Genomic DNA, 15,722 nt, shown 5'->3' with positions numbered 1-15,722 from the left:
TCTATGGGCGTATTATATCTTGCTTGTAGGGTTAAGGATATATTGGTCTATGAACGTATTATATCTTGCTTGTCGGACTAAAGAAATCTTAGTCCTTGGACGTATTATATCTTGGTACTAAAGATATTTTGGTAGATGGGGTGTATTATATCTTGCTTGTCGGACTATAGAAATCTTGTTCTATAGGAAGAATCATATCTTCATTATTTGGTTGAACAAAAACTAATCATTGAAGCTTTCCTTTCTTGGGATCATTTGAGTACTCCTCTATTACTGCCTGAATAGGATAGTTAGGCCTATACACTACAGTATACCGTATACACTAGATAAGGGTTGATAAACTGATTGTATCAGCGAGCTGATCAGCCGCAGGTTTGATATATGGTAGAACCTTCTAACTAAATAAAGCTATCATTTATATCCGAACCTAACATTAAATACTCAATTCAAGACTTACAACCAGTAGTGGGAGTTAGGCATACATCATGTTATCTCTGTTTAACCCTAGCTAGATGTAGAAGGGTGGGGAGGGTGGATATACATCATGTTATCTCTGTTTAACCTTTATTAGTGTGGAAGAGGGGGGGGGATTGAAATCCATTATGATATCTCTTTAACCCTAGCCAGATGTAGAAGGATGGGGGGGGTTAGATTTGGAAGAGGGGGTATGGCTATACATTAAGATAGCTATGTTAACCCTAGCTAGATGTAGAAGGAAGAGTGGGGGGGTATGGATATAAATCATGTTATCTTTGTTTAACCCTAGCTAGGTGGTGTGAAGGGTGGGGGCCGTACATTATGGTATTTCTGCTTAACCCTAGCTATATAGATTTAGTAAGGGGAAGGGGGGGGTAGATAGTAGCTATAGAAAGTGGGGGCTAGATTTAGTAAGGGGATGGGGGGGAGGGGATATCTATTATGTTGTTTTTCCTGTTTAATTTAGATGGATTTAGAAGTATGTTGGTTTGGATTTTGAAAAATAGACATTGGACATATATAATAATATCATGTGCAATCCAGTGTAATATGACTCACCCTGCATTTACCAATAAATATATTCTTCACATGTTGTTTTTGTTTATGTAAAAAATCACTTTGGCATGAAAGAAAAAATATGGATCGAGATATTTCAGTTTACATTACAGCTCGTCCGTAAATATCATTGTCATTTCATTAAATAAATATATAAATATATTAGATTATACTAACTTGCCACTAAGCAACTGTTAAATAATGCATTTATATTTTTAACAACAAATATAAACTGTGTGACATAAATAAATAACTAACATAATATAATTAAGTTTGACAAGATAAACTCTGGATTTGCCAAAAACTGTTTGATCTTTATAATATCGGATCCATCTGTTGGCATCTTTTCACACTTGCTCCTCAAGTATTATTAGATTCTGTCATTTAACTAACTAAGGATTTATATATAGTAAAAGTATGAAATCACAACGTAACTGGAAAAACAGGAGAATTACTAGGATTGGTTGAGAGGAGAACTGCTAGGATTGGTTGAGAGGAGAACTGCTAGGATTGGTTGAGAGGAGAACTGCTAGGATTGGTTGAGAGGAGAACTGCTCGGACTGGTTGAGAGGAGAACTGCGTGAATTGGTTGAGAGGAGAACTGCTCGGATTGGTTGAGAGGTGAACTGCTAGGATTGGTTGAGAGGAGAACTGCTAGGATTGGTTGAGAGGAGAACTGCTAGGACTGGTTGAGAGGAGAACTGCTAGGGCTGGTTGAGAGGAAAACTGCTAGGGCTGGTTGAGAGGAGAACTGCTAGAATTGGTTGAGAGGAGAACTACTTTGACTGGTTGAGAGGAGAACTGCTAGGATTGGTAAAAGAAAAACAAATTTCCTATTGTCTTTAAAACAATCGCGAACGCGACGAGAAAAACGATCAGACCGACGACAGACAGCGCGATCATCTGGAACACACTGCTATCCTCAGGAGTTCGGTATTTAGACAGGATCGCAACCTGGAATAAAAATATATTACATTTTTATTCGAACCCCCTGTAGATTGCGAAATGTAAGGATTTCAACGCTGCATAGAAAGATATGAAAATAAACAATGGGTTTCAGAGAAATAAATGTCTGAGGAATATTTACTCCGTGTTGGTCTCTGCTCTCAATTCTTAAACCTGGAACTCAAACTCTTTATTTTATGCTCAATAAACGTCCAGGATTTATTTACAGGCTTTCAGAGATTTCAATGCATGGCTAGTGGGCACACCCCTCCTCCTGAACTAGTTATACAGTTTTTCAAACATATTTGAGATGTGACATTTTCCAATTTAAAGCTGGATATCTTTCTTCGATTCTTCTCATTTTAAGGAGCTTTAATGTTTAACCATAAATTCAAAGCAAACCTTTTCAATTGGTTAAAAAATAAGCCACATTTAAGAAACCCCAGAATTCTATAAATTTAGAATTGTTTTGTTTTTATTATAAAATCACTGTATTATGGTTTCATTCCCATATTAGACGTTATTTTCAAGTAACTCTTTATTTATATTTAAAGAGACATATCCGATATATGTACAATGGTACATATCCGATATATGTACAATGGTACATATCCGATATATGTACAATGGTACATATCCGATATATGTACAATGGTACATATCCGATATATGTACAATGGTACATATCCGATATATGTACAATGGCAATGGTACATATCCGATATATGTACAATGGTACATATCCGATATATGTACAATGGTACCCATAAAATTGTTTCTGATCAGGAATGCAAGAAGTATTCACTATCTCCTTATCTTATTTCTAATTGAGGTTTCTTCAAGGTACATTTTGCACTTCTACTTTAGAAAAAAAGAGGAAATCATCAGAATTAAACACTTTTCAAGAGAGAACAACGAAAAGGTTTAAAGGGTACTGTTGTAAATTGGACATGCCACTCATTTTTTAAATGGAAAAATTCACTTCAATTACAACTTTTGTTCCCTTTAAGAAGATGAACATGAATTGATAAGAAGAGCTGTAACATTGAAACATATTGGCATTTTGTAACAAATACTACTACTATGGATTAACATTTAGACTTGACAGCTTTGGTACGCCTCTTGTTAAATATGCTTATTTTTGTTCTAAACATTAACATAATGACTGTTTTTTTATTTTAAGCTGGTTCTTGAACACTTGGTCTAATTATGTTAATGCAGAAGGATGGAGAGTAAAAGAGGATTAACGTGATAACTAGAAAACATTAGTCCACTGAACTATCTAAATATCAGTGCCAACAAATAACAGCAGAAATTCTCTAAATATTTAAAGTTAAAGTAAGAACAAAGAAGAAGTTTTCTTGTTCTTACTTTATGCAAATTGGATCAGAAAAATATGGGAGACAGGATCTGAAGATGAGGATAATAATAAGAAAAAGGAGAATGAGGACTGCGCATGTGTAAAATATATTAAAAAAGTATGGTTTGGATACAATACCAGCATTCAGCAAACCTCGTTAAAATCACTTCTAAGCTAAATCTCTACCAGCTTGGGGGATGGGGGGGGGGAACAGGGAGAGGGGGGATTACTTTTTATAAACTTAGGAATCTTTACAGCCCGACAGAGATTCAACTCTATCCGAAGTTTTAACATTAAAATCCACGTTTTTCTCCGGTTCAGGCTTACACACCAAACAGTACCTCCAAGATTGTATTTAATGCATCATTTAATAAACCAAGAACCCTGGACCCCACCCTTCTTTCCTCTTGGGGCCCTGGACCCCCCCCCCCTCCTTCTCTCTTGAATCACTAAACAATACCACCTCTGTGCCCTAGAAGGTAAATATTTTACAATGCTTCCATAAACTCCCCGTATTTGGTTTAATAGTGCACCCACTATCCATAAAAGGAATGACGGGAATAGGCAATTGTAAAGCTTAAAATGAGATGAGAAAAAAACTGAGTTAGTTCAGGGGAAAGAAAAGAGGGAGTGGGGAAGAAATAAAGAATAACAAAATCGTTAAGGCAATTAAACATTTGTAAATTAATTTCAATTGAGAAAAATTAATTTTTACGCCTGCCTGCCTTAGACGAACATTTGTGCCTCAATCTTAATGTGCAGAAAATCTAATTCGCGCTGCACGCCTTCATTTTTAGGATTGCAAACTCCAGGGAACCAAGGATAGAGATTTAAAGGATTGCTAGGGTTCAGGGATCCAAGGAAAAAATTTGAAAGGATTGCTAGGATCCAAGGATGATTTAAAGAATTGCTAGGATACCAGGATCCAAGGATAAAGATTTAAAGGATTACTAGGATCCAGGAATCAAAGATAAAATTTGAAAGGATTTGTAGGATCCAGGGATCCAAGGATAGAATTTGAACGGATTACTAGGATCTAGGGATCCAAGGATAAAATTTGAAAGGATTACTAGGATCCAGGGATCCAAGGATAAAATTTGAAACGATTATTACTAGGATCCAGGGATCCAAGAATAAAATTTGAAAGGATTACTAGGATCCAGGGATCAAAGGATAAAATTTGAAAGGATTACTAGGATCCAGGGATCCAAGGATAAAATTTGAACGGATTACTAGGATCCAGGGATCCAAGGATAAAATTTGAAAGGATTACTAGGATCCAGGGATCCAAGGATAAAGATTTAAAAGATTGCTAGAGTCCAGGAATCCGAGGATAAAGATGTAAAGGAATGCTTTGATCCTAGGATCCAAGGATAAAGATTTAAATAATTGATAGAATCCAGGGATCCAAAGATAAAGTTTTAAGGATTCCAGCATCATCCAGGATCAAAGGATTAAGATTTAAAGGATCTATGGATCCAAGGATAAAAATGTGAAGGATTGCTAGGATCCAGGAATCCAAGGATAAAGATTTTAAGGATCTCTCAAAAGATTAATATCTCTAGAGATCCAAGGATAAGATTTAAAGGATTACTGGAATCCAAGGATAAAAGGATAGAGTTTAAAAGGATTGCTAGGATCCAGGAATCCAAGGATAAAGATTTAAAGGATTACTAGAATCCAAGGATAAAAGGATAGAGTTTAAAAGGATTGCTAGGATCCAGGAATCCAAGGATAAAGATTTAAAGGATCGCTAGATCTAGTGATCCAATTTTGATGAAGATTTGATGGATTGCTTCAACGATCCAAGGATTAAGATTTTAAGGATTGTAAGGAGTGATCTAATGAAGGTGGTTTGGATAATATATCAGTTTATGGTCCATGCATGGAACCCCAGTGATATAATGAAGGTGGTTTGGATAATATATCAGTTTATGGTCCATGCATGGAATCCCAGTGTTTAAACTTTAATGCAAATACCAGGAATACAAGGATGAAAACCATGGCATGTTTGTGTAAAGCATAAACTCTTAACAAGGGGAGGGGGGCCGGGGGGTGGGCGGGTCTAAGAATAATTAAATCATCCTTACCCAGCCTCCTTGGTTTGCAATCCAGTTTGCTACATCACGTTCTATAACCAACCCTGCAGCTTCAACCAAACCATACAAATACTCTACACAATAACAATTTTAAGCCGCCATTCAAAAATGAAATTTCGATTTTAAAATTTAAAAAAGTTAATTTATGACTTAATAGCATTTGACTTTTAATGGTATTCACTATACATTTGTGAAAAATTAAAAAAGTGAAAAAGAAATGAGATTATAATCGAGGCAATTATTGTTTTTAATGAAGGAAAGTTAATGTTTTTTATTGTTTCCTATTTTGTTGTTATTATCAAGAACTATTTTTTGAAATTATTTTTTCTGAAAAGACTTGAGTTCTTGACACAAAAAATTTCTTATCCTATATTTTTCAAATTGATGATGGAAACCTTTGATATTTCAAAGTTTATTTTATTTAAAATAATTCATAGTTTGAAATATAAAAGGTCTACGACATTGGCTTGCTAAGAGAAAGGGGTTAGAAAATTTGACTGTGTACAAAAACCAGTTTTTTCTTGTTTTAAAAATCAGGGAACCAACTGTCAATTGTATATCATTGAAACTTTGAAAAATTAGATCGGTTAAATTAAAATTTAATAAAAGTGTTATAACAATATAATTTCAAGGACAGATAGTTAGTCCATAAAATGTTTTAAATAAGATATGAATGGCGTCAAGTTGTATTTTCCTGGATGGCCTTGTTTCACACAATCCACTGCAGTTCCACTCACAAGATTATAAAAGCTGGCAATCTTAAACCATGTAATATCAACTTTAAATATCTCCAGCGCCATGGAACTTAACGCCTTCGCCATGGATTTCTCACTCGCCACAGTCAACCCCATCTGGTTGCAAACTCCGGTATAAAGTTTTGGATGTCGTCTTTCCATCTCTAACGAGAGGGCTTCTAACTGTACAAAAACATCACAGACCGCCATACTGCCAGGGAGGTTGGATACGCTTTTTAGTCTTTGAAGACCGAGGCGCTTGTTGAACAGACTTCTGCGCTTCAACCAAGCACGTATGTGTTGACCGCACATACTCTTTGACTAAACAAAAAAATGGATTTACAGCATTGGCAATCAGAAAAAGAGCCGTGATTTTTATAAAGTTTAATTTTTAAAAAAGGATCTAAGGGTACTGAGAAATGTTCATGGCATTTATTAATTTACGAGTTATCTATGTGTATAAAGTAGTGATCTCTGCTTGTGTATTTGTTCGTTTGTATGTCCCTTCAGAACTCAGGAACCCCTGGACCTATTTTCCTAAAAATTTGATTGGGGAACTAGGAAGAGAAACGTTCTTAGCTGGGTTTAAAGATTCTAAGTTCAGAGGGTTTCCAGTTAGAGCTGGGTTTCCTAGAATAGTACTTCAAAAACTATGTAGAGTCAATTTCTGTTGGTGTTCTTCTTTCTTAGATTAAATTATTTACTTCGTCCTTGATAATAATTTTCTTGTGCTTGGTTTTAATCCTGTCACAGTTAGTTACACTGTATTGTTTGTGTGAACGTTTTAAACTAATGAGCCTTGTTCTTGCTTCATCATTATATTCTTTAAAACTTCTTTAACTAAAAATATAAGTTGTTTACAGTTTACTTTGACGATTCAGGACAGATATGAGCTAGTTTTTAAAGTGAACAATAACAAATATTATAATTTATATAATTATAATTAATCAGCTTAGTTTAATCCTATAAGTAGTAATACACTGTTATGAATGTCAAATTTTTATCCTAACAAAATTTGTTGGAGCACCGTAGGCTCGGAGCCAAATTCAGCTTAGGAGCATTATTCGTTAAATTTTGTTGAATTAAATTAAACGTTCATCAACATTTAAGAATCGAGCTATACTAAGTTTAATTCGACCAGATTAAAATTTGACATTTCTTAGAGTGCGAATGACCGGCCCCGGGCACAAGAAATCAGTCTTTACTAAATGTTGTTTGTTTTCAATAAAACGTATTACGTCCTATTAAAGTAAACATTAAACAATCCCTTTAATCCTGTTCTTAGTTCTACCTCTTCTTAGGATATATTTTACTTATAGAACTTAGATCATTTATATAATAAAGCCAACGAGGTTATAGTGTATAGAGTGATGATGTACTCAAATCCTTTACTAATTGGCCATCAACTATACCGAGAGCGTACTTCATATTTGTTTATTATAAGATGATTCTGGCCTAACCTATAGTATATCAATTTTAGTAAACAGGTAAGTGTACAGTACAGCTAACTGAGCACACAGGTAGAGAACTATCATCCCCCCTGGTCGGAATCCAACCCCCCCCCCTCAACCAGATAATTAAAAACCAATTTTTAATTATGNGGGGTGGGTTGATTAAGTTTGCCCAAAGTTCCAAGTAAAGAAATGACCTGAAGGTATTGGCTAGTAGCATGTTAAACAACAGATTATTTCAACATATTGACTTGAACTAAACACTTCGAGGACTAAGTAAATACATCCAGCCTGGATCAATAGTCAATACCCACAGTGATTTAAAGGTTGCAATATTTTACACAAAAAAGCTATAAGAAATTTGCGAATTGCTTCTCAGTAACTAAAATCTAATTCTTTATAGTTCTAAGTTGTACAAAAAAGTAAAAGTTAGTTAGTAAGATAATCTCAAAGACTAAGGCGTTGCTGCACATTAAACTACACCCAGTCTTGAAAATTGATGCAACCTTTTATAGCTGTCTGGATCTCTGTGTACCTACCCCATCTCCTACCCCATCTCCTCCCCCCCTCTCTTCCCCAATGTTTAAACAGTGTTCTAATCCCGGGTTGTGTATCTATATTATATACTTAAGTGACAAATCAATACGTTTATTGTTCACAGATGTTTATTATAAACTATAGAATATCTAGATAGGACAGAAGCAGCTTGACCAAAGATGTTTATTATAAACTATAGAATACCTAGATAGGATAGGAGCAGCTTGTTCACAGATTTTTATTATAAACTATAGAATACCTAGATAGGACAGGAGCAGCTTGATCAAAGATGTTTATAATAGACTATGGAAAACCCAGCTAGGACAGGAGCAGCTTGATCAAAGATATAATTTAAATTTGTAATTTAATTTGTAATTTAATTTAAATTTGTCATGGTAAAATTCATAAAGATATATCCTTGTTTTATATTGCTTGTCTATACTCGTGACTTCCGGAGTTTTGCAGCATAGACAATGAAAGAAATTCAGAATTCAATACTTTTCCAGATTGAAAAACGATGATATCTTCCTTAGTGTTACTCAGATAAAATGTTAAGGGAAACAGCTTTGAATCTGGCATGCAGATCTTTATATGAAAGGCCACTTGAAATGGTTTTAACTTTTAGGAGTTAATGAGATAACAATTACAACGATTGTATTATCTTTGTAATCTGTGAGTTGTTTTTTTATTTTGAAAATTTTTTTCTCTCTTGAAATATCGAAGTGTTTTAAATGTCACGCACATTAATTTAAGGAATCCAGTCCGCGCTATCTCATGTTTAAAATCTTTTTATACCTGGCTGCGTCTGCCATGTCCTGACCGGAAGTTGACCCCTGCTGACCGGTTGTTGCCGGAAACGACATCTTCCGGGATCTTGACAATCTGAATTAAAATTAATAGAATATTCTAGATTGAACTCCAGATTAAAAGTACAAAAAATATAAGAATCTGAGGCAAATATACTAGAATAAAGCAGCATATTAAGATCGTCCAAAATGTTTATTTTAAATCGTCGTAGAAGACTAGACCAGACGATTATAACAATACAGAAAAAGATTTTCTACACTTACAATAATTTTTATATTCTAGCAAAGAATATTTATCATCTAACTGTTACAAGATTCAGTTTAATGCAATATAAAGGCTGTTTTTTTAAGTTGACTGTATTTTTACAGTTTTAATATTAATATATTATATCTTAGCTGTCCCATTTAGTGTATTCATAAACTATTTTATCAATCATTTAAAAAAAGAGCTGATTTCTCACGTTTAACCGTAATTTTTAGCGGTGCAACTTTTATATTTACATCTTTAATTCTTCAAACTTTGCGTATTTGATCTAGATAATTCATAGTTTGAAATATATGAACGGCTCTCGGTTCGCAAAGATGAAAATTATATATTGGGACAAGTAATCAGTTTATTCCTTTATTGATTGAAAACAAGCTTCTAAAAAAATTCAGAAAATTTGCATAGTTCATTAATTTAGAGTTTAAACCATCATTTTTGGCGTTTACAATAAGAGAAAAATAATAATTACATTTTTTCAAATAAAAAAAGCTAAAAACGGTTCCTCATTTTTGTATTTTGTTCCATCAGAGAACGTGCTTGTTCCTCAGAAAATATTGCAATATAGAAATTTTTATGTATATTTTACATTACACTATATATACCATTTAATACAATAAAGGTTGGTTAGTGCAGTAAAGATTTTAAAGAAATAAACCTGAAAGTGCATTTGTGCACTTTAAACTTAATGAAAGATGCATATAAAGATTATGGATTCTGAGCTGGGAACTGTTGTGTTGGATCGATATCCACTGTGGGCACTTTTAATTTAAGGATTATTGATTAATCTCTTCGGTTTAGTTATTCCTGTAAGGTACAATAACCATGCGAGATATCCACAATATAAGAGTTCCCAGTCCCATAGTCAAACTCAGTCAAATTTTTAAATGTATTCCAACCCATTTACAAAGCTCGAATTTTACAGTCATAAAAGTTTTAGAACTTTGAAATTTTATGTAATTAAAAATTAATATTTTTTAAATATTTGAATCGCCTAATGTTTTTCATATGAAATAAATTAAGCTATAAAAAATAATTAAAATTTTTAGAAAGATTTAAAACCTCGATTAAAGTTTGTGTCTTGAATTTGTCGACAAACAAATGACAATAATAATCAAATAAACTTTGATGCTTTTTTCCTGAATTTATTGGAACTTAATTCAATGACATCTTATTTCAAAACTCTAAGAAACATTAATTTTATTTTATCTTTAACTATTGCAAAAATAGTTTATACGACTGTAATAAAATGTTATAAACTGGAAGTCTCAAAAATATTTAACTCTGATGATTTTAGAAAAATGTTCTATTAAATGTCCAATTTAAATTGGTGATTATTTGCGGAAAACGCTGACAAAGCGATTGCTTGGGCTTCGTTAGCTTTTTACTTTTTGTTTGTGTAAAAATTATGCATCGTGCATTTATATTAAAGCAGAGCATAATAGTTTAGGATATCATTAATGTTTCGGAATTTTTAGAGCCTCAAGATTCCCAAAAACCATCGATGTTTAAAAAAGAATAGGCCAGGATGAAGGATGAAGATGTCTACCTGTGAACCTGTTGAGGTTGAGGACTCAATCTTCTAATACGTGGAGATTCCAACGATAGTTTTCTTCTGTACCTGGAGATACAATATTATTAATTGCAAAGATAAAGAAGATTTAGACATGTCCGGTAAACCAGATCTAGACATGTCCGGATATACATCATCTAGATGTGTTCGAATAAAACAGATCTAGACATGTCCGGATAAACATCATCTAGATGTGTTCGAATAAAACAGATCTAGACATGTCCGGATAACCATCATCTAGATGTGTTCGAATAAAACAGAGCTAGATATGTCCGGATAAACATCATCTAGATGTGTTCGAANAATGATTCTTAGCAAGAGAGTCACATCATGTCAAGGAGATTTGACATTTTTTACAGAAGACATTTCTAAGTTCAGGTATTTTAATGGTTTTGCTTGTCAGGGTTAGTAATCAGATAGATTGCTACAGAAAAAACGTGGTTAAACAAAAATTACTTAATTTTTACTGTTTCTTTTACTAAAGAACAATTTTCTTTTTACATTATTAAATGCTAACAATTTAGGATTTTGCAGATTTTTTTGTTGATGGATTGCTAAAAATAAATTTCAATAAATGTTTTGTATATGCAAAATTTCTTACTTCAGCAATTTTCGAAGGGGTAATATTCTGCAATTATGAAGGTGTTTTGGCGTTTATTGCATAAAAACAAACTAAAACATATATTAAGATAATTCCTACCTAGCACTCCCTGGAGAATCCATATTATTAGTATTCTTTAATCCAATATGGATTCTCTTTTCTAGAATATAATCCTCTTCTACACGTTCTGAATCCTAGGATGTCAATCCAATCCTTTCTTTTGATTCCGAATCCTTAGGTTTGAAGAAGGATCTTTGATCTGGTTCTGTGAACTGTTGGTAGTATTTTCAATTCTGAATTTGTCCGTGAACTACTGCAAAAATAGTTTATTTTTGAAAATTGTATTCAAGGTTGATAAAGTTATTAAAAAACCCCGGGCTTGGATTTATTTAATCTGTATTTTACGATATTTTGGAGTAACCTTCATGTATATGCACTAGATCATCAAGTCAAACTTAATACACGCACTGATAAAAATTATATTTTTTTAACGTGCACAACGCTACAAATTATACGTAATTTACAGGCGCCACAGTACATTTCCTATGTAACTTACAAGGATCACACTCCAATATATATATATAATTTACCCTATACCACACTACAATATATATATAGTTCGAATAAAACAGATCTAGACATATGAAAATCAAACAAAAATGTTTTATGGTACCCCTACATCCAATTATTATTTATAATGTTTGTCTAAACCTATGTTGTGTAGATCTATAGATACACCTACGAACCTGCAATGCTTGTCAGGAATGACAAGGTAATTTTCTTGGTTAATTTTTTATCAAGTTTTGTCTAGTTACTATCTTGTGATTATGATATTAATCATCAATTTTATTTGTAGGACGACTAGTGATTGGCATCATTTTGCGGATCCGTTTTCAGACATTTGCGGATTTTTGTTATTTAAAGAGCTTAACAAATATTTGAGTTATTTCGGACAATGTGAAATTTTTTCTCAATTCAAAGATATTAACCAAAACGGTTTTTCAAAACGGAAAAGGAAAAAGATTTTACTTATCGTTTTACTTATCGTTTTGATAAATATCTTTGGTAAAAATAAACACTTGATCAACATGCAATTTTGATACAAGATTTACATAACAGAAGTGTGTGATACCTCTAAAAGTCTTAAAAACTTTAACTGTTTAAAAACGGAGCTCAAAACGACGATCACTATATGCACCTGTGTAACAACCTCCTGTATGCTGACCGTTCTCCAGCCTATGGTTGTCGAAAGCTTTCTAGAAACTGCGTCACTGACATTGCTGAAGCGTCGATATCTCCTGCATTTTAGAACATAATTAGTTTTCTTTGAATTTCAAAAATCAGTTTTTCAAAAAAAAAAAGCTACAATAACTTCAATTTTCAGAACAAATCACATTAATCTCGCTAGAACAGAAGCGTATAGTTCACTTGGTGCACCGTCCTGTTCTGTAGTCTAAAGTCTGAATATATATATATGAACGTACGTACATTCTGTACAATTTGTTCTAGCTGCGCGCCTAAACGTCAGTCCGGCACGTTAAATGATCCGGATTTAGAAATGATAAACTAAAAGGCAAAATGTACATGCTATTTGAAATTAAGGTTTACACACGAAAGAAAAGACCTCGAAGACAATTTTGTTAAAGGGAGTGACCGTCAATGTACAGGAGTTGAACTGAAAATGTAGTATTTTGAAGACTTTTTTTTAGGATTCATTTGAGACATAGAAAACGTTTTAATAACGTATAATTACTGAGATTTAGCGCAACGTCGACGTTCAAAATCATCCCTTTGGGTGGTTACGTTTTGGGAATCGATTTTTTTATTATTAAATAAAGACGACGAAAAATTTTATTAAAAAAAATTCTATAGTAAACTAATTAGATGTTTAGGAACATATTTCTCAAAAAAAATTCTAGAAAATCTACAGAAATTTTTTTGAACAATGGATATTACAAAAACTAATAAGTTTCTCCACAATATTATGAAGAAGAAATGAGACAGAATAATGGACATTGCACAGGATATATAGGATATAAAGATATTTAAGTTTGTCGGAATCTATTTCCGTTTCCTCTTTCCTCATAGTTTACAGATAGGTTTAGTCACATAAAATTCACTAGAAGAGGATCATTACTCTTACGTCACGTGGATTTAACGGTTCTGTTAATATTCCAGAAAGCTGTGACTTTCGATCAAAATTTGACCCAAAATACATAATATATTTGTTAGCCTTTTCTATCAAATACTTTTTTGTTGGCATATGCATTTTGAATGATAATGTATAAAATTAACAAATCTGTAAAGTAAATGATTATTGAATTAAAGACCAAAACTCGTTTGATTTCAAATAGAAGAAACCGAATGCTGCGTGCACTCTGGTTAGTCCGGTGTGACGTAGAGTCCCGTTTTTCCTTATATGTCCGTATTTGTACTGTACTGCTTGCTCTAGCTGATTAAAAGTCGGACTTGTACTTGAAATGAACTGAGTGCCAATAAATATTAAGCTTATAATTTCGTTAGAAACCTAATTTAACTAAAATACATAAAAAAATAGTTTTTTTTTAATTATTCCAAATTATATAATAAAGAAAAATAATTGAAAATTATTAACTTTTTAATATTTTTGGGGTTTTGTCGTGAACCTAGAGACGTCTGCAGTTAGCATCTATCATTTAATAACCAAAATTTTGTGTAGCTGTAAATACATGTATCTACAGGGTTGCACATAAATAATGAGACTTAAAAGACGACTGTACGGAATGTAAACTGTCTATTTTCTTTTATTAATGATCCCCTGTATATCTAAGCTTGTTTCTTTCTTTGCCAAATAGTTTAGTACGCCATTGTATTGTGGGTAACCCTGTATATATGTATTACATTATACATATTACATATGCGTGTAAGAATAGTAAGGTATCATATTCAAATATGTATATATATACTCTACAGAGTGTTTTCTTGTGCCAAAATATCAAGAATAAGTTATGATTAGCTCAAACCTTGTCGGAGTAAATTTAACCTTCATATCAATTTGAGCAACTTAACGATTAATCCCATAAAAAAATAAACATACATAGTAAGAGATTAAACCTGTATAGTTACAGATGAATTAAATCTTTTTAGTAAGTGACTAAGAGGTAAAACTACTTTGTGTGAAATTAAATTAAATTTAAGAATACTTGATTTAAAATAATGGATGAGATTTAACATAATTTAATGTTAAGGAAATAAGACCTATAAATAAGACGAAAGACTAAATAAAGACTGTTCATCGAATACATATAAAAGAAATTCTAGTAAGCAAATGTATAAACAAATCTTAAGCGTGATTTAAGAATTTGTGGAAATTATGTGCAAATCTTGTCAAGCTTAAGTATTAACAAATGATAATCTAAGAAGTTTTATTGAATTTAATATTTATAATCATAATTTATAATGATTTAATATTTATAATCGAGCAGTATTATTCAACTAAATCTAGAACAAGACCGTTTTAGAATGAATATTCCTAGGGCTACCAAAAAGTATAAGTGACTTGATGAGGCCAAAACCGTTGATGAATAACTTTCATTGTTGCCTATAGATATCAGTGTTGAGAATTATCAATCAGTTTCATCAATAGTTTGTCACAAATATAACACCTTGAAAACAATGTAGTGAGTTGAAAGAAAGCTAGAAAATAGGAAAGTTCTACCCTAATCTTGAAATGAGCTAAATATAGGTGTATCTTTTGTTTAAAACCATACTGTATACCAATTACCACGTTTTAACCATTCCGACAAAACATAAAATTTTATGTTTGTATTCCTCAGACATGATGGAAACATTAGTCAGGGGTTTTATTATATTTCGAGACTTTTACTATTTGTAAAATGTAAAATAAAAAGGGTGAATTACAGTGATATATGTATATGAACAATGATACAGTGAGAACCAGAAAATACGGAAGAAATTTCGTATTCTTCGTTCTTCCAGAGGATTTTGTAACTGGCACCTGATTATGTTTTCAAGAGATTTTCAGGTCACTTTGTTCATAAATTGTTCAGTAGGAAATTACAACAAAAAAAAAGACACAAATTCCACTGTATTCTGTTTCCCACTGTCTATGGACAGATATGATAAATAGTGCACTTTACGGTACATAAAAACCATGTACAATTATTGATTATGTATTGTAGTTTTATATAATGAAGTATACATAGATTGGATAAAGATATATGAACATGTTGAATTAAATGTCAGCCCCGCCCGTAATTCAATATATCTGCATTCTCCCCCCCCTCTTCCTCTTCTCCCTTGTTCACAGATTTTTATTATAA

At 32.6% G+C, this 15,722-nt stretch overlaps 1 protein-coding gene and 1 long non-coding RNA gene across 2 annotated transcripts in view; both read right to left on the bottom strand.

The window, feature by feature from the left end:
- Window positions 1–1,226: 1,226 nt before the first annotated feature.
- Window positions 1,227–15,722, bottom strand: part of LOC111709366 (bcl-2-related ovarian killer protein-like) — a 31,676-nt gene continuing 17,180 nt past the window's right edge. Inside the window, exons 3-6 of the mRNA XM_023483013.1 lie at window positions 12,599–12,724; window positions 6,131–6,491; window positions 5,428–5,510; window positions 1,227–1,986 (exon numbers count right to left, since the gene is read on the bottom strand). Coding sequence (XP_023338781.1) covers window positions 1,837–1,986; window positions 5,428–5,510; window positions 6,131–6,491; window positions 12,599–12,724 — 720 coding nt within the window. The 3' untranslated portion in view covers window positions 1,227–1,836. The remainder of the gene's footprint in view (window positions 1,987–5,427; window positions 5,511–6,130; window positions 6,492–12,598; window positions 12,725–15,722) is intronic.
- On the bottom strand, window positions 8,934–11,710 carry LOC111709369 (uncharacterized). The gene is made up of 3 exons (XR_002766838.1): window positions 11,500–11,710; window positions 10,776–10,847; window positions 8,934–9,040 (listed from the first exon to the last, which is right to left on the bottom strand). It is a non-coding gene; the product is annotated as an uncharacterized LOC111709369 (long non-coding RNA).

This window comes from Eurytemora carolleeae, unplaced genomic scaffold (assembly GCF_000591075.1).
Source record: "Eurytemora carolleeae unplaced genomic scaffold, Eaff_2.0 scaffold954, whole genome shotgun sequence".
In the NCBI taxonomy this organism is placed as follows: Eukaryota; Metazoa; Arthropoda; class Copepoda; order Calanoida; family Temoridae; genus Eurytemora; species Eurytemora carolleeae.
Note: the sequence above shows the minus strand (reverse complement) of the source record. Positions and strands in the feature narration are given on the sequence as shown.